This window comes from Leuciscus leuciscus, assembly GCF_965113295.1.
Source record: "Leuciscus leuciscus genome assembly, chromosome: 9".
NCBI classification, from domain to species: Eukaryota; Metazoa; Chordata; class Actinopteri; order Cypriniformes; family Leuciscidae; genus Leuciscus; species Leuciscus leuciscus.
The window spans coordinates 4405408-4430407 of NC_138733.1; the positions used below are offsets into that span (position 1 = coordinate 4405408).

The window sequence follows — 25000 nt, forward strand, 5'->3', positions numbered from 1 at the left end:
CTTATGTAACACGGCTATAATTTGGGATACCCTAGATTTAACATGGTCAATATGGAATTTCCATGTCAACTGTTCATCAATCACAACACCTAAAAACTTAAATTCATGAGTCCTTTCAATCTGTACTCCTTGTACTGACAATGCTACATCAAAATCCTTATTTATACAACTAAAAATCATAAATTTTGTCTTACTGATATTTAAAGACAGTCTATTGGCGTTAAACCATCTCATAATTTTCCCAAACTCATACTCTACAACTTGTAATACATCATTTATATTTTTACCAGCATAAAATAAAGTAGTATCATCCGCAAACAAAATACATTTTAGTAACTTTGAAACATTTGCTATATCATTCACATAAAGAAGAAAAAGTACTGGACCTAGTACCGATCCCTGGGGTACACCACAAGTTATTGGACAATTTTTTGATTTTGTGTTATTGATTTCAACATATTGCTCTCTATCTTTTAAATAACTTTTGACCCACTGATGAACTATACCTCTTATACCGTATTTATGTAGTTTACTCAGTAATATTTCATGGTCTAAGGTGTCGAACGCTTTTTGCAAGTCCACGAAGACACTTACAGTAACATGTTTCTTATCCATAGCATTGGTTATTTCTTCTACCAGTTCCAAAATTGCTGTTGCAGTTGAATGATTTGAACGAAATCCATATTGACTATTGTTTAACAATTTATTTTTATCCAAAAATTGTTTTAATCTAATCACAAATAGTTTTTCCAAAATTTTAGATAACTGTGGTAACAAGGATATGGGTCTATAATTCGAAACATCATTTTTATTTCCTTTTTTGAAAAGTGGAACCACTCTGGCTATTTTCATACTTTCTGGAAATTTCCCTGTAGAGAATGACAAATTACAAATATAAGTAAAAGGCTCAACAATAACGTCTATAATTTGCTTTATCAGTGCCATATTCATATCTGTATAATCATTTGACTTTTTATTTGCAAATTCATACACAATTTTCAAAATTTCACTCGCTTGTACCCTCTCAAGGAAAATGCTGTTTACACTATGTGGAATAATACAACCATCAATGTTTTCATCTGGGATGCATTGTACTAAATTGGAGCCAATGTTTGCAAAATAATTATTGAATTCGTTTACAATTTCTTCTGTTGCATATTTATCTGAGTTGTTCTTGGTTATAAAATCAGGAGTAATAATTTTGGCCCTGCTTTTATGCAAGACTGTATTTATTACACCCCATGTATTTTTGATATTACCTTTACTTTTGTCTATCAAATTGGTGTAATAATCCTTTTTTTGTTTTCTTATAATTAATACAAGTTTGTTTTTATATTTTTTATATCTACACTCAGCTTCTTCTGTTCTTTTTTTAAGAAACATTTTATACAGATAATTTTTTTTTTTACAAGCGTTTTTCAACCCATTTGTCATCCAAGGGTTACCAAAGGATTTTTTCGCAGTTTGAGCACGAATTTTGACTTGTTTACAATTTTTATCATATGAATTAATTAGTGTAGTCATGAAAGCATTATAAGCATTATTTAAGTCATTCGTATATCATGTGTCTATCTATCTATCTATCTATCATGTGTCTATCTATCTATCTATCATGTGTCTATCTATCTATCTATCTATCATGTGTCTATCTATCTATCTATCTATCTATCATGTGTCTATCTATCTATCTATCTATCATGTGTCTATCTATCTATCTATCTATCATGTGTCTATCTATCTATCTATCTATCATGTGTCTATCTATCTATCTATCTATCTATCATGTGTCTATCTATCTATCTATCTATCTGTCTGTCTGTCTCTCTCTATCTATCTATCATGTGTCTATCTATCTATCAATCAATCAATCAATCAATCTATCTATCTGTCTGTCTGTCTGTCTGTCTGTCTCTCTCTCTATATATATCTATCTATCTATCTATCTATCTATCTGTCTGTATGTCTGTCTCTCTCTCTGTCTGTCTCTCTCTCTCTCTATCTATCATGTGTCTGTCTGTCTACCTATCTATCTATCTATCTATCTATCTATCTGTCTGTATGTCTGTCTGTCTGTCTGTCTCTCTATCTATCTATCTATCTATCTATCTATCTATCTATCTATCTATCTATCTGTCTGTCTCTCTATCTATCTATCTATCTATCTATCTATCTATCTATCTGTCTGTCTGTCTGTCTGTATGTCTGTCTCTCTATCTATCTATCTATCTATCTGTCTGTCTGTCTCTCTATCATGTGTCTGTCTATCTATCTATCTGTCTGTCTCTCTCTATCTATCTATCTATCTATCTATCTGTCTGTCTGTCTCTCTATCTATCTATCTGTCTGTCTGTCTCTATCTATCTATCTATCTATTTATCTATCTATCTGTCTGTCTCTCTCTCTCTCTCTCTCTATCTGTCTGTCTGTCTCTCTATCTATCTATCTATCTATCTATCTATCATGTGTCTATCTATCTATCTATCTGTCTGTCTGTCTGTCTGTCTATCATCTGTCTGTCTGTCTGTCTCTCTCTCTGTCTATCATCTGTCTGTCTGTCTGTCTGTCTATCATCTGTCTGTCTGTCTGTCTCTCTATCATCTGTCTGTCTGTCTCTCTGTCTGTCTATCTATCTATCTGTCTGTCTCTCTCTCTCTCTATCTATCTATCATGTGTATATCTGTCTGTCTGTCTGTCTCTCTCTCTATCTATCATCTGTCTGTCTGTCTGTCTCTCTCTCTGTCTGTCTATCATCTGTCTGTCTGTCTGTCTGTCTATCATCTGTCTGTCTGTCTGTCTGTCTCTCTATCATCTGTCTGTCTGTCTCTCTGTCTGTCTATCTATCTATCTGTCTGTCTCTCTCTCTCTCTATCTATCTATCATGTGTATATCTGTCTCTCTCTCTATCTATCATCTGTCTATCTGTCTGTCTCTCTGTCTGTCTATCATCTGTCTGTCTGTCTGTCTCTCTGTCTGTCTATCTATCTATCTGTCTGTCTGTCTGTCTCTCTCTCTATCAATCATCTGTCTGTCTATCACATTATTTTACTTTTATATCACTTAAAGATTATCAATGTTACAAAGTTACAAACATGTTACCAGGTTACTATGGTAAATGTTAGTTTGCCTGCTCCACAGAATAGCTGTTAAATCACCAAACTACATAGTGTAATGCGAGAGTCGGAGCGCTGTGACCCAGAGTTATCAGAGACAGCATGCCATCAGCTTCACAGCATGCCATTCAGAGCGCGCTTTTATCCAAAGCCAAAGCACAAAAGAGTGTAAAAGCCCTCATGTAATGAGATGAGTCATCTCTGACACCGCGGCCCACATTCTGACGGGTTCATGTTAGGAAAACAAGGAGAGATGCCTCGCCTCACGGCGGCAGCTGCTGAGCATGATGGGAGACCGGTGGCGCTGCGTCTCGATACACTCATCGGGTCAGATGATCGCTCTGCATTTATTTTCATTTTAATTTATACGTTTATTTATATAGGAACAGAACAACAACAAAAAAACATGATTCCACTCGAAAACTGGAAAATATGTATCGCACATCGAGAGTATAGCATAAGCTGATCTGCGTCTTGGGTCTATTACAGGGAAATATGTGGCCGATTAACAAGGCCAGCTGCATCCTGAACAAACACGACGGCTTCGTGCATTCCCGTATTCTAGGATCATAACACTCCCATAGACACGGCTAAACAAACTCGAGAACACCTGGAGAAGGTCAAACGCATTCCACGACCCCGACTGCACTCTGGAATGTGTTTCCATTATCTTTAAAATCCTCGTCAAGCATGGAAGGTTTTATTTTTATCAAGTTGTTGGCGTTTGATTAGGTCTGAGAACTGTGAGTGATTGGTTGTATGATTTCCTTAGGTCATGTTTTTGATGATGTTTCTATGTATTTTAGAGTTATTTAATGTTTATGGACAGCACTTTGGTCCGTTCTAATGGTTTTGAAAGTGCTTTATAAATACAAGTTGAGATGAGTTGAGCTGAATCAACACATTTGAACATCTGCGTGAGTTTGTTTACCTGAATTGCTAGCGCTCTGAACACCACGGCTCGCAAATACTGCATCGGGTCCTCAGGGCCTTCCCATTTACTCTGCCAACTCAACGGACACTGAGACACAGAGTGAGGGAGCGTTGGTAAAGTAGCACAGCCTATCATACTGTAATGCTTAATAAAACTGTAACGTTTGGTCTATGTAAGTGATGGTGAAGGTGAGATTTCTGACTCTTATGACCTTTAAAGATACAGTCAAACCAAAAATTATTCAGACACCAGATATCATTTTTGATATTTTTTTACTAGTGTGTGCAGGACACTATAGTTCATTTATGTAAGTGAGGACAGCAAAATAAAGTGAACTCTTGACATATTATAACCAAAAATTCTTCATTCAGTGACTACCAGTAACATTTATACAAATTTGGGACCAAAAAGGAATCCGACACTTTGAGCTGATCATGTTTTGCTGAAGTGTTTTTTCTTTAATTGCTAATGCTCTTTTTACACACAGACTGAACAAAATGAAGCATTGCTTGGTCACTGGTTGAGCTAAACTGGTATTATCTAATTGTGTAGTTAAATTTAACAGCTGACAGATATTCAACATAATTCATGTGTGAGACAGTCTAACAGAAGGACGGACAAAACCAGTCAAATATCCACTGATTTGTCATATTTTATTACCATTTTCTAAACTATAGCGAATAAACTGTGATAATGTGAGAAATGTTGAAGGTGTCTGAATAAATGTTGGTTTGACTGTAATATAATTGAAATAAACAGATGCAACGAGATAAAATGCAATAAAATAAACACTTAAAATTGTGCTTTGATGTTTTCTTTCCACTAGTCTGAAACAATGCTTTATGAAAAGCCAAAAAACACAAAATCTAAAAATGTATGCCTTTAGTATCTTGCTTTCATTAAATAATATGCAGGAGACAGTGATTCCCTCACTCTTACCTCTTGGTTCAGAAGTGCGGTGGCCAGCTTGTGTACGTCAGCAGTCATGAGGGACGTGCCTCGGATGACCTTACTGAGCGAGGCCAGCGATTGGTGGATGCTCTGGACCAATCGTATGCCATTAAACTGCTCCAGCTGGACGAACGAGAGAACGGGAGAGCCGGCGCCCTCGCTGGGAAGAGCCACGTTCTGATGGATCAATGAGGAACCCTGAGACACAACAGAAAGAATCTGTCACATGATGCAAGAGCCAACTAGAGCGCGACGGGAAACGATAACCAATCAGAACCCAAACTCAGCCCAGAAGGACACGCCCACAGAACGTTTAGTGCATATTGCACACAAAACGGCTGGTGGAAATTGTCCGTTGCAGTTTGGTTGGCTTTACACAATTTCCAGGAGTGAGGCTGCACTGTGTGCTGGGTAATAAAGTTGTGTTTTGTTGAGTTCCCAGGATACTAGGGGTGTCACAATATATCGCAATACAAGAATGCAACAATATGTATATCGTGGACAGTGACAATATTTATTGTGGATAGTTCACCCAAAATTAAAATTACTGTATGAGAAAAAAATTCAAGTTTTCAGAGTTTTAGTGTCAGTACTACATTAATCTACTTAGTTAGGGAAAGTTAGGAATTTTGTTTTGCCAATCTGCAAAAAAAATTCTTACCAATAGCTTTTTTTACCATGTGTTCCTATAGGTGTCTAGTAACACCTCCCAATTTATCCACGGTAAAATCCTCGGGGAAACGCCTGGAGAGGCAATCAAAGTTGGGGTGCCCAGACGGCCTGGGTAAAAATAATGATTTTCAATATTACCTTTTAAGATGTCTAACTAGGGGTTTTTAGGGGTGCTGAATCTATCCCAGCCATTAGTTTTGAGTAAAAATGACTCCAAGTCCGTACAAAAACCACATAAAAATGGTTTTATTGAACAATTACAAAACAAAACTTACTAAATCAGTTTAAAATTTAACAAACCTCATCCAACTCCCCTACATCTCCCTCACTCCTGTTATCATCTGGCTGGTTGATATTCTGGCAAGAGTTACCATTACAGTTCCCACAAACAGAAATACGCTTGACGCCTTGCTTTTTACAGCAGCACCTGAGAGTGTCACAGTCCCCTGCACAGTTGCAGCTGACAAACTTCAGAAGGTAGTGCGGTGCAATGGGATCTGTTGTAGGGACTGGTGCATAACCTTGTTCCCTATCGTTCGGTCACTACGACGTACGTCGTGGTGAACGACGAATAGGAATCTCGCTAGAGAGGCCAATCTACTTCGAGTGAAACTAAACGGGCCAATGCATATTGGCGTGCAATCATTTGCATCAGCTGTGCAGCCTTGCAGCGCGGGTATTTAACAAGCAGCTGGTGCGATTGCACTTCAGCTTTTTGCTTCGGAGCCGAGCGTTTCGATGCTGTTTAATCTACTGAGTGATCAAACAACGAGCAAGCTCTTCAAGATGATCTCTCGTGTCTGGTGCGGGCGATACAGCGCAGCAGCGGGGTCGACTTTCTTTTTCTCTCTTTTGTTTTTGTGTTACTGAGCAAAACAAAAAAGCTGTTTTCACAGCTGGTAACGGTGCGCCAAGAGCGCTGAATAGCCGTTCTTATGGCTGGTAAAGACCGCCGTGAAGGGAGACAGCGCACGACAGGTTGCATTCCTGTCTGTGTCCGCTGCGACCGTTCCCCTGCGTGCTTCAGTACCAAGGAGAGTATTTCCCTGAAAGAGCTTACATGGGTGTGAGTTGCGTCTTTCTAAAGATGACATTCCACCCGTGTGTTTCTGGTTGCGGTCGTTTCCTGTCCTCACTGACGGCCACGATCACTGTCTCGCATGCCTGGGAAACATGTGAGACTGTGTTTGTGGGTGGTTCATGTTCTCGCACGGGAACATGACCACGTCGACACGCCGGTCAACTCTTCTTTCTCCGGAAAGTTTGATTCCCCTCTGTTGTTGGCCAGCCGCTGCTTGTGTGTAAAAGCACAGCTGCAGGTCTGCTCGACACTCTGGGGGACCGTGGAGATCGGCGAGAGCTTCCGCGGGGAAAACCCGACGGATCTCTCGCTCCTCAGCGTGTCGTGTGCCGTCGAGCTGCCGGGCTGCAGCGCGGGTTGTCACGGCAACCCAGCGCTCGCTCGGCGCTCTAGGTGCGCGGTCTCCTTGTCTATTCTCCGTTGTAGCGCCCTCCCTGGTGGCCACCAGGAGAGGTCTACTTCAGTAGAATGGCTTGGGTGATCTGAGAGCTGAGGGCTTCTCCTTCGGGGAACCAACCCCCTAGGGCCCCTCCCTCTCTAGCGCATCACAAGTTGTGCAGCTTCTGGATGGGATTGCTGGTCCTTCAAAATTGGAGGAACCTAGCGTTTCATTCAGGGCTCCAGCTGAGGGCAGATGTCGATTGCTGCATCGGAGAGAGGGCCTGTTTTGTTCTGGAAATGAGGGTATGCTGAGTTCCCACTGTAAATAGTGTGTGTGCTTATGCTGAATCAGATTCAGAACTGACAGCCATGCTTTCCCGGGTCTTTCTCGGATGTGCATTGAAAACTTAGGAGTATGGAGCTATATTGGTCCCAAAATATGGAACGCCAAAAGTGCCAAATTCTGCATACGTTTTCACCTCTCTCGCTACCCTCGATGGTGGGGTGGCTGTGCCTCTGGCGAGCCACCTCTGCCCTGCATGCGAGGCCAAGGCACTCTTATTGCACGAGGGTAGTTCTAAGCCGGAGTTGAGCTGCGCTTGTCGACTGACCGTGTTCAAGTCACAGCGCAGGCCCTCGGCCAGACGATGTCCACCTTGGTGGTCCAGAAACGCCCCTGGCTGTCCTTGCAGAGGTGCGAGACGTCGTCAAAGTACGCTTTCTCGATGCTCCCATCTCACAAGGTGGCCTTTTCGGCGACACTGTTGAGAATTGGCCCAGCAGTTCTCCGCAGTTAGCAGCAGACTGAAGCGCTTTCCCCGACGTACCACCAGAGTGCCTCGTGGGCCGCCCCTCAGTCTACTCGTCGCCAAGGGTGTAATCCCCTGAAAAAAAAAAAAAAAAACACTCCGGCACAGCCTGCTCTACTGTGTCCGCTGCAGGAGGATGACACCGCCCGTCTCAGCCACTGTTTAAGTGGTCGGTGAAACAATCACCCCTGAGATGGGTGACCCGGAGATGGGTGGAGCTGCTTTCACCCGGTGAGGGCCGGGGAACGAATCTTTTGAGTGTTCCACCACTGGAGTCACAGTGGTACCTAAATTCCCCCCCCAAAAAAAAAAAGAGCAGTTCTTCCATCCCTGGGTCTGAAAAGGGCCAGGAGAGCAGTGGGAGGAGAGAATCCTCACCACTCTCATCCGCCTCTTCTATCGCCAGCAGGCAACAGTGTGCGGTTCGAGAACGCAACCAAGCCACCTCCTGCACCTCCTGCCTCGTGGAACCGGGTAAGTGTTGCACGACACACTCAGACTCCGCTATGGGCCGCCTCCCAGAGAGAGCCTCCCAAGCCGAGCCCCTGTGTTCCACCTCGCTGCCCCACTCCGGGTACGCCTACGGTCCCTTTGGTCCCGCTTGTACGGTCTCTGCGAGCCTGGCTAGTGCTCCCCAGTCCGTCTCGCTGGCTCATTCGGACCATCAGGCTCGGCTATGCGATTCAGTTCGCCCGGCGTCCCCGCAAGTTTCGGGCCATCCACTCCACTACAGTGAGAGCAGCCGATGCCCATGTCTTGTGCGCGGAGATCGCAGTCCTACTGGCGAAGGACGTGATAGAGCCGGTCCCTCCAGCCGATATGAGGTCAGGGCACTACAGTCCCTACTTCATTGTACCCAAGAAAGGTGGTGGGTTACGACCGATCTTGGACCTGCTAGTTTTGAATCGGAGCCTTCAAAAGCTACCGTTCAAAATGCTCACGCAGAAACGCATTTTCGAATGCACCCGTCCCCGAGATTGGTTTGCAGCGATCGACCTGATGGACGCGTACTTTCATGTCTCGATTCTTCCCCAACACAGGCCGTTCTGTGCTTGCGTTCGAGGGTCGAGCATATCAGTACAAGGTCCTGCCCTTCGGCCTGTCCCTGTCTACCCGTGTCTTCACGAAATTCACAGAGGGGGCCCTTGTTCCCATGAGAGAACAGGGCGTTCGCATCCTCAACTGTCTCGACGACTGGCTCATACTGGCACACTCTCGAGATCAGTTATGCGAACACAGGGACCTCGTGCTCAGGCACCTCAGCCAGCTGGGCCTTCAGGTCAACCGGGAAAAGAGCAAACTCGCCCCCGTGCAGAGGATCTCTTTTCTCGGTATGGAGTTGGATTCGGTCACTCAGACAGAGCGCCTCACAGAGCAGCGCGCTCAGTTGGTGTTGAACTGCTTGAACACATTCAAAGGCAGGACGGCGGTCCCACTGAAATTCTTTCAGAGGCTCCTGGGGCATATGGCAGCAGCGGTAACCCCGCTTGGACTGCTCCATATGAGACCGCTTCAGCACTGGCTTTTCGGCCGAGTCCCGAGATGGGCGTGGCATCACGGCACTCACAGGGTGACAATCACACCGGAGTGCCGCCAGTCCTTCAGTCCGTGGTCAGACCCCTCGTTCCTTCGGGCAGGAGTCCCCTTGGAACAGGTGTCCAGGCATGCTGTGGTTTCACAGATGCCTCTCCCACCGGCTGGGGTGCCACGTAAAACGGGCATGCAGTGTCAGGGGTGCGGACGGACCCATCAACTGCATTGGCACATCAACTGCCTTGAGTTGCTTGCAGCACGTCTCACTCTGAGCCGCTTAAAAAAGCCGCTTCAGGGCAGAGACGTGCTGGTCCGTACGGACAACACTGTGACCGTTGCGTACATCAACCGACAAGGTTGTCTACGCTCCCGTCTCATGTCGCAACTCGCCCGCCATCTCCTCCTCTGGAGTCAGAAGCATCTGAGGTCGCTTCTAGCCATGTATGTCCCCGGTGTGCTCAACCGTGTGGCCGACGAGCTATCACGAGCTGTGCTTCGGGAGAATGGCGACTCCACCCCCAGGTGGTTCAGCTGATTTGGAGAGAGTTCAGGGAGGCTCAGGTAGACCTGTTTGCCTCCTCAGACACCTCCCACTGCCAGCTGTTTCACTCCCTGACCGAGGGAACACTCGGCACGGTTGCACTGGCTCACAGCTGGCCCCGGGGCCTTCGCAAAAATGCGTTTTCCCCAGTGAGCCTACTTGCACAGACTCCGTGCAAAGTCAGGGAGGACGAGGAGCAGGTCCTTCTGGTGGCTCCCTATTGGCCCACCCTCACTTGGTTCCCAGAACTCATGCTCCTCGTAACAGTCCCTCCCTAGCCCATTCCTCTGAGGAAGGATCTTCTGACTCAGAGACGGGGCACCCTATGGCACCCGCGTCTGGACCTCTGGAAACTCCATGTCTGGTCCCTGGTGGGACGCGGAGGTTCTAGGTGACTTACCCTCAGAGGTACTTAACACCATCACTTCTGCGCGAGCGCCGTCTTCGAGACGTGCGTACGCCTTGAAGTGGAACCTGTTCGTCGAGTGGTGTTCCTCTCGCAGAGAGGACCCCCGAAGATGTTCGATAGGGTCAGTGCTTTCCTTCTTGCAGCAAGGGTTGGAGCGAAGGCTGTTTCCCTCCACCCTCAAAGTACACGCTGCCGCTATTTCAGCTTATCATGACCACATAGATGGCAAAACAGTTGGAAAGCACGACCTGGTCGTCAGGTTCCTTAGGGGGGCGAGACGATTAAATCCTCCTCGTCCCCCCTCCATACCCTCTTGGGACCTTTCCCTAGTGCTCCGAGCACTCCAGGATGCTCCCTTTGAGCCTTTGCAGTCAGCAGACTTAAAGCTTCTCTCCTTGAAGACTTTGCTGCTGATTGCACTGACCTCGATCAAGAGGGTAGGGGACCTGCAAGCATTTTCGGTCGACGAATCGTGCCTAGAGTTCGGGCCGGGTGACAACCATGTTGCACTGAGACCCCGGCCTGGCTATGTGCCCAAGGTTCCTACCACTCCCTTTAGAGATCAGGTAGTGAACCTGCAAGCGCTGCCCCTGGAGGAGGCAGACCCAGCCCTGGCTTTGCTCTGTCCCGTTCGCGCTCTGCGTATGTACGTGGACAGAACTCAAAGCATCAGGACCTCAGACCAGCTCTTTGTCTGTTACGGAAGCCAGCAGAAGGGAAAGGCTGTCTCCAAGCAGAGGATGGCCCACTGGATAGTGGATGCCATCGCCTTGGCTTACCAAGCTCAAGGCGTGCCCTGCCCGCTCAGGTTGCACGCACACTCCACGAGAGGCGTTGCATCCTCCTGGGCGCTGGCACGTGGCTCCTCGCTAACAGATATCTGTAGAGCTGCGGGCTGGGCGACACCTAACACGTTCGCTAGATACTATAGCCTACGTGTAGAGCCCGTGTCCTCCCATGTTCTCACCCTAAAGGGGTAGAAGCACTGTGAGTACCGGCTCTGTCGGCTTGCTGCACCCTACTGTGCACCCTTATTGCTCCAGAGTCAAAGCCTGTCGAGTCCTCCAAACACCCTCGGCCCGGACGTGGCGGAGCGTCCGGTGCCAGGCCTTTATCCGCTGAATCCTTGAGAACCGGGTCTAGGCTGGGTCCCATATGTGTGACCCTACGGGGATCCCATATGTGTATATCTTCCACGGCTGCTCCTAAACGGAAGCCCGTGTCTTCCCTTGGGCTAAGTCACCCACTATTCATATGCAGTACAACCCTTGGGTTAGTCCATATGTTTATTCCCACATAACTCTTCTTAAGATTGTGGCTCCCGCAGCGTTCCCCTCCCTCAGTTCGGGCACGCTTTCCCAGTGTTATCCAATAATCTCACTGTATGGGTTATCACGGAACAACAGTGAAGGATACTCTCGGTGTAAGCCCTCTCCTATCGTCCTTCCAGGCAAGAAGGTGTAGAGGCTTGCTCAGGGCGCTGGATGGGGTGCAGCAGCTGTGGCACTTTGGTAGGGATTCCTATTCGTCGTTCACCACGACGTACGTCGTAGTGACCGAACGATAGGGAACGTCTCGGTTACATATGGTAACCCTCGTTCCCTGAGGGAGGGAACGGAGACGTACGTCCCGTCGCCACATCTGCTGCGACCCGCCGGGGCAGCCAGCTCACCGGCTCGGCTCCTCAGCAAAAAACTGAAGTGCAATCGCACCAGCTGCTCGTTAAATACCCGCGCTGCGAGGCTGCACAGCTGATGCAAATGATTGCACGCCAATATGCATTGGCCCGTTTAGTTTCACTCGAAGTAGATTGGCCTCTCTAGCGAGATTCCTATTCGTCGTTCACCACGACGTACGTCTCCGTTCCCTCCCTCAGGGAACGAGGGTTACCATATGTAACCGAGACGTTCTCCTTGTTTCCATCCATACTCAAGGACATCCAGTGATGGACTTTGTAGCAATAGCCGATCTCTGGTCTGGAGATATGCCCGCAGAGAGTGCTGTGCTGCAGCTCCTGTAGTCGGAGGCAGTTTCTCAGGCTTGATCTTTCCGACATCGTAAGATGTGTCTTTAAGGTAGTTTGTGACGTCAGAAACACCAGCGATTTCAAACCGCGTTTTTGAGACTGTCTTTGGTTCACTGCAGATCTTTTTCGACCTCACTCAGACCGTCACCACGGTCTTCCCTTGAATGATGCCATTCTTCCACCTATCCTCGAGAGGCAGAGGTGGACAAAGTACACAACTTCCTTACTTGAGTGAAAGTACAGATACTACTGGTCAAATATTACTCCGTTACAAGTAAAAGTTGTAAAGGACGATTTTTACTGAAGTAAAAGTACGGAAGTTCTTGTCTTTAAAATTACTTAAGTATTATAAGTAAAAAGTAAATGTCAATGCATTGTTTTATTATTGTTGCATTGTTGTATGTAATACTTACAGTACCTTATGCCTCTGAATCTATGCCTGCCTACCCTCATATCAATATCACATTTATTTCTAGAACACAGTTCCAGTAGTGTGGGATTGAATGTGAGATTGAATAAGTGCACTCAATAACGTCCACAATGGTTTCGGACACCCAAATGGCTGCTTGGCAAAATCAAAAATCAAGTTGATGTCAGAATCCAACGGCAGATTGACATTAATCTCCAACGTTGGACAGACGGGTTGACATCAGAAACCAACATCAGTCGAGTTCTGACAGCAACCCGACTTTCATTTCCAACCAAAATGCAACCCTTGCAACTAAAATCATCCCTTTACTTTCTACTCAAGGACCTTGACAGAAACGTCGTGGAGTAAAAAGTATGATATTTGTCTTTCAAATGTAGTGAAGTAAAAAGTTTCCATCTTTTGGAAGTGGTTGGCTCACCTGGATGTTATATAGCCAACCCCTAAGGTCAGTCACCTGACATTGTTGATATTAGGTCTTGAGCAGAGGTGGTCAGTAACAAAGTACATTTACTTAAGTACTGTACTTTAGTACGCTTTTTGAGTATCTGTACTTTACTTGAGTATTATTTTTTTATGGAAACTTTTTACCTCTCTACATTTGAAAGACAAATATCATACTTTTACTCCACGACATTTCTGTCAAGCTCCTTGAGTAGAAAGTAAGGGGATGATTTTGGTTGCAAGGGTTGCATTTTGGTTGGAAATGAAAGTCGGGTTGCTGTCAGAACTCGACTGATGTTGGTTTCTGATGTCAACCCGTCTGTCCAACGTTGGAGATTAATGTCAATCTGCCGTTGGATTCTGACATCAACTTGATTTTTGATTTTGCCAAGCAGCCATTTGGGTGTCCGAAACCATTGTGGACGTTATTGAGTGCACTTATTCAATCTCACATTCAATCCCACACTACTGGAACTGTGTTCTAGAAATAAATGTGATATTGATATGAGGGTAGGCAGGCATAGATTCAGAGGCATAAGGTACTGTAAGTATTACATACAACAATGCAACAATAATAAAACAATGCATTGACATTTACTTTTTACTTATAATACTTAAGTAATTTTAAAGACAAGAACTTCCGTACTTTTACTTCAGTAAAAATCGTCCTTCACAACTTTTACTTGTAACGGAGTAATATTTGACCAGTAGTATCTGTACTTTCACTCAAGTAAGGAAGTTGTGTACTTTGTCCACCTCTGCCTCTCGAGGATAGGTGGAAGAATGGCATCATTCAAGGGAAGACCGTGGTGACGGTCTGAGTGAGGTCGAAAAAGATCTGCAGTGAACCAAAGACAGTCTCAAAAACGCAGTTTGAAATCGCTGGTGTTTCTGACGTCACAAACTACCTTAAAGACACATCTTACGATGTCGGAAAGATCAAGCCTGAGAAACTGCCTCCGACTACAGGAGCTGCAGCACAGCACTCTCTGCGGGCATATCTCCAGACCAGAGATCGGCTATTGCTACAAAGTCCATCACTGGATGTCCTTGAGTATGGATGGAAACAAGGAGAACAAGGTTATGCACCAGTCCCTACAACAGATCCCATTGCACCGCACTACCTTCTGAAGTTTGTCAGCTGCAACTGTGCAGGGGACTGTGACACTCTCAGGTGCTGCTGTAAAAAGCAAGGCGTCAAGCGTATTTCTGTTTGTGGGAACTGTAATGGTAACTCTTGCCAGAATATCAACCAGCCAGATGATAACAGGAGTGAGGGAGATGTAGGGGAGTTGGATGAGGTTTGTTAAATTTTAAACCGATTTAGTAAGTTTTGTTTTGTAATTGTTCAATAAAACCATTTTTATGTGGTTTTTGTACGGACTTGGAGTCATTTTTACTCAAAACTAATGGCTGGGATAGATTCAGCACCCCTAAAAACCCCTAGTTAGACATCTTAAAAGGTAATATTGAAAATCATTATTTTTACCCAGGCCGTCTGGGCACCCCAACTTTGATTGCCTCTCCAGGCGTTTCCCCGAGGATTTTACCGTGGATAAATTGGGAGGTGTTACTAGACACCTATAGGAACACATGGTAAAAAAAGCTATTGGTAAGAATAGCTATTTTGCAGATTGGCAAAAAAAAAAAAGCCTAACTTTCCCTAACTAACTATATTTAATGATGAATATAATGCATAATAATGCAATGTGGGAATAATTGTGTAAAAAGTGGCCTGCAATATTTTAAATATATCTAGTCAGTGACAGAGTGCAAGCATATTCATCTAAAATAATTCAGTATTTTCAGCTTCAGAATCATGAATATTGTTATTCTGGTGTCTCTATTGTCGGTTCATTGGGTTTCTAAGTCCAAGACTATTCATTTACACACACACATTGTAAAACCAAATTTAACATTTTAATCAACAGTTCATTTTTTGTTAACCTTTTACCATATGTCTTGGAGTATCGCAATAATATTGTATCGTGAGTTCAGGATCGTGATATGTATCGAATCGTGACATGAGGGAACCGTTACACCCCTATATGATACTACAACATTTTGAGTGGCACATTTCAGCTCTGATTGTTTTATGATTCTGTCACTCTTAAAAAAACAAGACTGAACTGACAGAAAAGTTACAGAAAAGTGCTGTTATTCGTTTCACATGCAACATAAACATTGTACATGGACATCTGGGACAGAAAAGAGTAAACTATGATACAATATGTTTTCTAAAATGCTGATGAATACCTGATTGAGGCGTTTCCACAGGTTGAGCACGGGTGAGAGTGCATTAGACCAGATCTCTCTGTCGAATTTGGAGCCGGCCGCGACAGACCTGCTCAGAATCCTCAACTGAGAGATCACCTGTGCAAACACACACACACACACACACACACACCCCTGAGGTGAGCACATTAGATCTCACTGTACACTATCCTCCATCTCTCTCTGTGATTGTGGCAAACTGCAGTGAAGGGGTGGGCGACTCTTACACATGATAAATTGGTCTCATTACAAGAGCTACACACACACACACACACATACACACACAGTCTCTACAGCAGTAGAGACAAAGATCAGTCTAAACCTGACAGTGACAAATAGGAGTGCAGTGCAATGGTCTAAACACACAAAGAGAATGTGTGTGTGTGTGTGTGTGTGTGTGTGAAGTCAAGAAAGAGTGACAGTGAATGGGACTGATTTGCGTATTTCATTCAATATAAAACAAGAGATTCCTGCAGCGACCCTGAACACATCAGCAACTGTGTAGCAACGAACCCACCAGAACACTCCAGCATTGCTCAGTCAAGCATCACAAGCATATATATTTTTAACCACAATTAAATCCATTCAAACGTTTTGTTTTTTTGTCAACTTTAAAGTTGAATTCTCCCATTGACTTACAATGTTAGCGTGTGACAGCAACAGTGATGATGTCACTGTGATCACTTATATCTGCATAAGTGTAATCTGTCGTCTTTCTTGCATGTATTTGCATACAAAACGGAAAAGTTGCAGCATTAAGTTTCGATAGAACCAGCTAAGACTTTTCATTGGTTGGCTCGCAAGCACTGCTGCTGTTTGCTTCAGGAAATTAGAAATCACAGTAAAAACTACCCAAGAACATTTGAAGAGATTCTAACTAACTAAAAATGTTCATAAATTATGTCTAAAGAAAGTCTAAAAATGTGAAGATTTTTCAGTAAAAAAAAATATTAGGAGACAATCCTGTGTGTGAATGCACTATGACTGTTAGCTTATTATGAACTCCCCCCCACAGGAAAGAAGAATCACACACACACACGTGTGCATGCCTGTGATGTAGAGGAATGTCCTGCTCAGCAAAATATTCTCAAAACACCTCTGACCCCTCATGACCTCAACACACACACACACCTGTGAGCTGATGATTCTCTGTGAAGAGCGCTCGATGTTTGCAGGCAGGCCGAAGAAACTGGGTTTGTCGTCTTCAGGGAGAGCGTCCACCACCACACGATAATCCTGCACACATAGCAGGGTGACTTTAATCCAATCGTGCAAAGGATTATGGGTAGAATCAGTCCAAAAAGCACGCACAAGATGCTTGTTTCTTGTTAACTATATAGTACACATAGTACACATTCACTGACCGCTATGCTGCAGGAGTTGGGCAGGTGTATCTGAGCCGGGAAAGCGTGTGTTTTCTTGACACGAGAGTGTGTGTGCGACTGCGCGAGGAGTTGAGCGTTAAAGAACTGCTGTAGGTACGAGCGCAGGATGCGCAGGTCACACACGTTATCGATGCGGCCTCCATAGATGGCGTTCTCCAGGAGACCGTGCACGAATTCCCACTGAAACACCTTCCCACCTGAAACACACACACACACACACACACACACACACAAGAAAAATCCTACAGTGAGACCTCACATGTGCAAAGATAAAAACACCCTGATACACACATGACCAACACACACCTTCAAACAGACGGTCAATGATCTCAAAGCCGGCTCTCAGGTCTGACAGAGAGAACTCGTAGAACTTCGTCCAACCCTGTGCCACACAAACACATCATCATCATCATCATCATCATCATCATCAGTTCAATTCAACTTCATATATTCAGCCTGGGCAACAGAAACTCACACTGAATCATGATTAAATATGGAGTCATGTTTCAAAAGCCAGAATCATGAATCTCCAAGGACAGCGTTGAGTCATTCATCTTTTCTTTGGCTCTAAATTGTTCCCAGACTTTTCACAACAGGCATGATTTAATCTAAGCAAGTGTATGAAAGAAAACCTTTTAAAACGCCTGCTGATAATGCAAAACCTACTGGTACTTCAGTATCAAGTCGAACATTAAAAGATATTTACAGATAAATCATATATATATATATATATATATATATATATATGAGCTTGACATCAACACCCACTAACCCGCTAAATGTGTGTGTATTTCATCAGTGACTTGTAACACAGTCACTCCTCTGGCCACTTTGGTGGGTTGAATTTGATATAATATACATTTTTCAATGGTAGTCTTTTAAAAAGGCATCTGAAATAATAAAATGAGTGCAATCTAGTGTTGTCAAAAATATAGATTTTTCGATACATGGAATATACTGAAATTCTTCCGCAGGAAACACGATACCAGCTGCTCTTTCTCTCTCTCTCTCTCATCTCTCCGACAGCGAGTGACACACAAACCCACCTCTCCTCACTCACTCCATTCATTTGCTCCGGATGAATATTGTTGCAGGGCTTGAAGTTCGGCAACAAATTGCACGTATTGAGCATAATTGTACTAATTCCCGCAGATTTTGTGCTCACACCCAAAGTGCAGCACATAAAGACACTAAATTGGCGATATAAAACAGTGTAACGGATCTGTGCGTCAGCTCTTAAAGTGACAGCAGCCTAATATACCGGCTGACAAATTATGAGATAATATTAAAAATGTCTATTTTGCAGTTTTTCCCCATGGTATTGATGTCAAAATGGTGGCCAGTGGAAATGCTGAGTGGCTGGTAACTTTGAAAAACCACTAGTTCACAGTGGCTGATGAGCAAACACGTGAATGTCAAGCCCTGATTATATATATATATATAAAATAGTAGTTTACATATTTTCCTTCACACAGCCCCTGAGAGACACTATCAGCTCAATGAATTCCTTTTCTCCTACACAGCTTATTAGCTCCTGCCCACTTAAGGAGAGAGAGAAAGATGGAGTGAGCGAGACACATTACGGAAGAGAAATGCATCAGCATCAGCTAATTAAACGCAGCTCTTCAAAGGCCTGGCGCACAGTAGTTCAATTCAGAGTCGGAATTAATAATTCAAACAGATCCAAGAGCTTCTGTTTGAATTCCAGCGATTGTTTGAGGAAGAGACGCACATATGTACACCACCGGAAAAAAGTTTGGAATAATCAAGTGTTTTTTTATTTTTTTTATACGCTTTTGAAAGCACTCAATAGGCTCAGTACAATAAAAACAGTTAAATGTTATTACAGTTTATAATAACTGAATATATGTTAAAATGTTATTTAGTCCTGTGATCAAAGCTGAATTTTCAGCATCATTACTCCAGTCTTCAGTGTTGAAAACAGTTGTGTTGCTTAAGATTTTTGTGGAAACTGGCTACTGAAAATTCAGCTTTGCCATCCTTGAAATAAATGACCTTTTAAAATGTGTTCATATAGAATTTGTATTATTCCTTCACAATAAGATTGACCTCAATAAATGCAACCTTGGTGAGCAGAAGAGACTTTTTTCAAAAACATAAATTATTCTAAACCTTTGACCGGTAGTGTATATTTATGTAGTCTACAGTCATGTGACAGGTGTGTACTATGGATGTGATGGTGTTTTTCCACCGGTTAATCGACGTGTTATTCGATTATAATTCGAAAATCGCACCCCTCCCCCACGTGCATGTATAGGTTGCACACCAGAGCATGTGAGCAAAACGGAGCGGTGTGACACTTAAATATAACTTAAAAAACTTAATATTTATGTTTAAATAATATAATGTTATTTTTTTTATTTCATCTATGTTGAATATATGAAAAGGGAACCGCATGAGATGAGTAAGATAGGATCATAAGATGCCCAATATATCGGGAGTCATATGGAGTGGGTCAGACATGATTTTTACCACTTCATTAAGTTTTGTTTTGTAGAAAGCCTTTTTTAACGTGAATTTCGTTTTGTATAAATTGTATCTTAATTTTAATCAATGTTTCATCAACCAATTACCTGGATTTAATAAATAAGAAGTAAATATTGCAGACAATATGATAAAGACACGGAGGCGCCGGCGCGTGAACTGGAGCTCGTCTCATAAATGAACCGAAAACTCAGCGTATAAGCTACTTGCCTCACAGACATGAGAAATATATCTATAGAAAGCTTGAAATGTCTACTTTTAAACAAAATAATTCAAAACGAAAAGAAATGGGCTGCTCTCTGCTACGTAATTCGTATGAAGTGTGCATTTCTCTCTATAGGCACGTTCACTACTGCGAAGATCGCGAGTCAGCATCGTCAACATCATCTTTGCAGCCGACACTGACACAGAAAACACTAGTTTATTTGAAAATCGTGACTCATCCCTAGAATAGAGCAAGTGTTTTTCCATAGGAATGAACTGAAAACGCTTTCCCTGTTCTGCTCGCTGCGTACCCGTGGACACGTGCGGCCGTGCGCATTAGTTTCGTTTTCAAATTAGTGCCAACTCGGGGCGGATTGCTTGAATGGTTAGTTCATTAGCCTATTATTCTTAGGAATATAGTTGTGTCTCTACAGTCATGTGCAAGGTGTGTACCTGAGGAATATAGTTGCGCCTCTCCTGACACACCGCGTGGAACCAGGCTAGGCAGAAGAGAGACTGGGCTCGAGTCAGGTGGCCACCTTTACTGATCTGCTCCGCGCTCCAGGATTCATATGTCCTCGTCAGGTTCTTCTTGAGCCCTGGAGGAGCCTGAACACACACACGTTATTAGTAGATGTGAGACGCATCTCTGTTACTCTATGGCTGAGAATTGACACAAATTTCCCAAAGCGTGTGATTCGATTCCAACCGCGATTAGATTCGATATAAATTCATTTGGATATTTATCAGGTCAATTTTGCTCAAGGAAAATACTAATGCTGTACCCTGCACAGGGAACCCAGTCTATTGGTGTATTACTGGAATATTAAAGGTGAAATTAACTGATTTGTGTACAAATATTTTTATAATAATAATAATAATGTTATAATAATAACTCTTTAATGATATAATTATGTTTCTACTCCAAGTTTTTAATTGGTGGCTGTCATAAAAACCTGTTTTCACTACAAATTTATAAAAAAAATGAAATGCATTAAATATTTAAGAACAGGTTAAGCAAAAATATAATGAATAAGTAATATAGTGCATATATTTATCAAAACGCTCCTATCTTAAAGTAATTTTTCTAGCTAACTATCAAGTTTATGGACAACAAACGGCTTTTCTGAGGTAAATATAGTTTTACGCATCATTGTTCACAAGCTTACTGACGTCTTTCTGCGGTTGAATCGCTGATTACATGAGATTTCTGTTTATTTCAACATTCCTTCTGATGTTCATTCATGTTTATTTGATGCTATAACTAGTGGTAAAGAGGAAGAGACGGTTCACAGCTACAGCGATCTGTCACGCCACATTAAAGAGCATCAAAACAGTATTTATCGTTTGAATTTACTAATAAAACTGACAGAATCTGAAAGGTGAGATTTAACAAAAACACAAAGTGGTAAAACTTTATTTTAGTGTCCATGTTACATATGTACTTACCATAGAAATAACAGTAAATTATGCATAATTACATGTAACTACCCTAAACCAAACCCTATAGTAAGTACATGTTGTTAATTAATATTACTCAGTACTTAAATATATAATTACACTGTAACAATGACACCTTAAAATAAAGTGTAACCCACAAAGCTTACTGTGATTTAGGCGCACTATCAACTGATCAACTGAAAACATCAGACTAAAATATCCATTCTTGGGATTTAAAGCGTAACTCTCGCCAAAATGCAACCTAGGGTCTTTTTGTGAATCTACCCGAGGCAAACTTTCATATAAAAGCATAATTAGGATGGAAACGCCACTTTTAAGTTTGACCGTATTTTCGTTTTCGGTCAGATTGCTTTTTGAATGGGAGTCAAGTCAAGTCAAGTCAAGTTTATTTGTATAGCGCTTTTCACAATACAGATTGTATCAAAGCAGCTTCACAGTATTAAATTAAAATAATACAACAAAGTTTGTTTCAAGAGGAATTTATTGATTGATAAAATTAAATTAAATATCCCCAAAATATCCCCAACTGAGCAAGCCAAAGGCAACAGTGGCAAGGAACCGAAAAACTCCATCAAGTGACCTAATGGTGTCCTAAAACTCCATCAGGTGACCTAATGGAGAAAAAAAAACCTTGGGAGAACCCAGGCTCAGTCGGGGGCCAGTTCTCCTCTGGCTTTTATGAGCTAGAGGCCGGATTGTAGTTTGAACTGTGGGATTATATGAATGCCTGGCTGAAGAAATGCGACTTTAATCTAGTTTTAAACTGGGAGAGCGAGTCTGAGCAACGAACAGTATCAGGAAGAATATTCCAGAGTTTTGGAGCCAAATGTGAAAATGCTCTCCCTCCTTTGGTGGTTCTGGATATCCTAGGTATGACCAAAAGCCTTGAATTTAGTGATCTTAAAGAGCGCGATGGATTATAGGGCGATAGAAGATCCGTTAAATAGACTGGAGCTAAGCCGTTTAGGGCTTTATAGGTCAGTAGCAATACCTTGTAATTAATACGGAGCTTTATAGGCAACCAATGCAGTGATGATAAAATCGGTGTTATATGATCATATTTTCTTGATCTCGTAAGAACTCTAGCGGCGGCATTTTGGACTAACTGTAGCTTGCAGGGATGGAAATTAGCACCCGCCACCAGCCAAATGCGGGTGATTTTGTGTTGTGGCGGGTAAATTCGCTTCACCTACCGGCCACCGTGGCGGGTAAATAAAAATATACTGTTTCACACAGACGGCGGACACTTTTAGAGGACATAAGTGTACGCTGAAATAAAGTCTTTCACCTCAGAAAAACTGACTTTCTTGTCCTGTCACGTCAGCCGTTATCCTGTTCTCATAGCGAACACTCTTCAAATGCACGCGCAAATGTGGCGGCGCGCGCTGTGTATCGCCTCACTGTATATAAAGTGCAAAATAAACTACGAGCATGCAACGCCGTTACGTTGTAAATTACACAAAATAAAAGTAATGCAGGGATGATTTTCATACTATTCACCAGGAGCAGTTTCCATGGTTCATTAACAGTTATTGTTAATATTGTGTATTCACCATGGTAACTGTCGTTTCCATATTAACCCCAAAATGCCACTTTATTTTTCTTTGTGTTATTTTTTATATTTTTAAATGACTCTAGTGGCTCATACCAACATTGTATTAACAAAAACTAGTTTGGAACTGCTATTTAATAGCTTTAGCATAGGCCTAATGTTTATTTATTAGTACTAGTCTTTACTATTAGTCATATTCTTACAATTTATGTTAAGTAAAGGGGGACAGTACTTGTGTGTGTGGAAATAGCCGGTTTCAATAAAACTACTTGTGACATGTCATATTTGGCTTTGACTTTGACTGAACATTTGCTCTCACTTTGCAGAAAAAATATCGGGATATATATCGTATATCGATATTCAGCCTAAATAATCGGGATATGACTTTTGGTCCATATCGCCCAGCCCTAGTTTCATTGTTGGGACTAAAAACCTAAAACTGGAAGCCATAAAAGACCACGAATCATTAAAATGCCACATCCAGGTAAAAAAGAGAAATATATATAAGAGAGAAAGAGAAAATGTCAGTATTTCATTGAGACTTGAGATTAAATAAACTGCTTAAGTATTGTAGATCTTGTAGTATTAATTTTCACATGTGGTTACACATTGTCGGTTAAAAACAAGAAAGTGGCTGGTAAAAACATTGAGTGGCTGGTAGATTTTGAAATCCACCAGCCACAGTGGCCGGTGGACAAAAAAGTTAATTTCCATCCCTGGTAGTTTGTTTATTGAGGATGCAGGACAACCAGCTAATAAAGCGTTACAGTAATCCAGTCTCGAGGTCATGAATGCATGAACTAACTTTTCTGCATCAGAAACTGATAGCATATTACGTAGCTTAGCAATGTTTCTAAGGTGGAAAAAGGCTGTTTTTGTAACATATGAAATATGATTTTCAAAAGACAGGTTGCAATCGAGTATAACACCCAGGTCTTTTACTGTAGAGGATAAAATAACAGGACATCCTATGATGTTAAAGTTGTATTGTGCGAGGTTTTGTGGGCGGTTTTTTGAACCGATAAGTATTGCCTCTGTCTTGTCTGGATTTAATAAAAGAAAATTACGCGTCATCCAATCTTTTATATCTTTAACACACTCTGTCAATTTGGAAAATTTAGCGTTTTCATCCGGCCGTGATGAAATATATATTTGAGTGAATGGGAGTGAATGGGAGTGAATGGGGCACTTCTATGATAGCATCAAAATCACTATTTTTAAAACACTAAGAAGACTCGACACAACATGAAACTGTGCTGGAAGTGTCACCAGAGGCTCTACACATGAACTCCAGCACTGAGAACAGTGTTTGGGTTCACAGAGTTTACTAAAAAGAAAGATTTTGAACAACTCACTGTAAATGTGTCCGCCGGCATTTTGACAATCAAAAATAGTCGATCTCCGAATGCGACGTAACAGGGAGGAGAGTAAAGATGGAAAGCTCCTAAAGATTAGTTCCATATAAGTTCACGGATAATTTGTTGTTTTGTCGTTAGTGAAAATCAATATTGACCTTGTATTTGAAAAAGGATCCTCATATAAGAAGCAATACTAAAATTCAGAGTCAGTTCATTCGCATTCAGAGATCGACTATTTTTGACTGACAAAATGCCGGCGGACACATTTACAGTGAGTTGTTCAAAATCTTTCTTTTTAGTAAACTCTGTGAACCCAAACACTGTTCTCAATGCTGGAGTTCATGTGTAGAGCCACTGGTGAGACTTCCAGCACAGTTTCATGTTGTGTCGAGTCTTCTTAGTGTTTTAAAAATAGCCATTTTTGATGCTATAATAGTTGTGCCCCATTCACTCCCATTCACTCCCATTCACAAGGCATTTTAACCTAAAACGAAAATACGGACAAACTTAAAAGTGGCGTTTCCATCCTAATTATGCTTTTAAACTAAAGTTTGCCTCGAGTAGATTCACAAAAAGAGCCTAGGTTGCATTTTGGCGAGAGTTACGCTTTAAGATCATTAAGTGAGAATCGATTAAAATGGAGAAATGACTGACACACACTGACCTCATAGGTGATCTTCAGGCTGGACTGGAGAAGTATGGGAGTGAACTTCGCATGGACCTCAGCAGTCAACCAGAGTCTGAAGCCGGCTTTGGGTTTCATACTGTTGATCTCCTACACACACACACACACACACACACACACACACACACACACACACACACACACACACACACACACACACACACACACACACACACACACACACAGACACACACAGACACACACAGACACACACACACACACACACACACACACACACACACACACACTAGATGTCTC

At 42.7% G+C, this 25000-nt stretch overlaps 1 protein-coding gene across 1 annotated transcript in view; it reads right to left on the minus strand.

Moving 5' to 3' along the window:
- The window catches only part of dync2h1 (dynein cytoplasmic 2 heavy chain 1), a 139585-nt gene that overhangs the window by 11654 nt on the left and 102931 nt on the right, over window positions 1-25000 (minus strand). Inside the window, exons 79-86 of the mRNA XM_082179334.1 lie at window positions 24722-24832; window positions 20140-20295; window positions 17284-17359; window positions 16957-17174; window positions 16724-16828; window positions 15575-15691; window positions 4984-5193; window positions 4042-4131 (exon numbers count right to left, since the gene is read on the minus strand). Of these exons, the coding sequence (XP_082035460.1) occupies window positions 4042-4131; window positions 4984-5193; window positions 15575-15691; window positions 16724-16828; window positions 16957-17174; window positions 17284-17359; window positions 20140-20295; window positions 24722-24832 (1083 nt within the window). The remainder of the gene's footprint in view (window positions 1-4041; window positions 4132-4983; window positions 5194-15574; window positions 15692-16723; window positions 16829-16956; window positions 17175-17283; window positions 17360-20139; window positions 20296-24721; window positions 24833-25000) is intronic.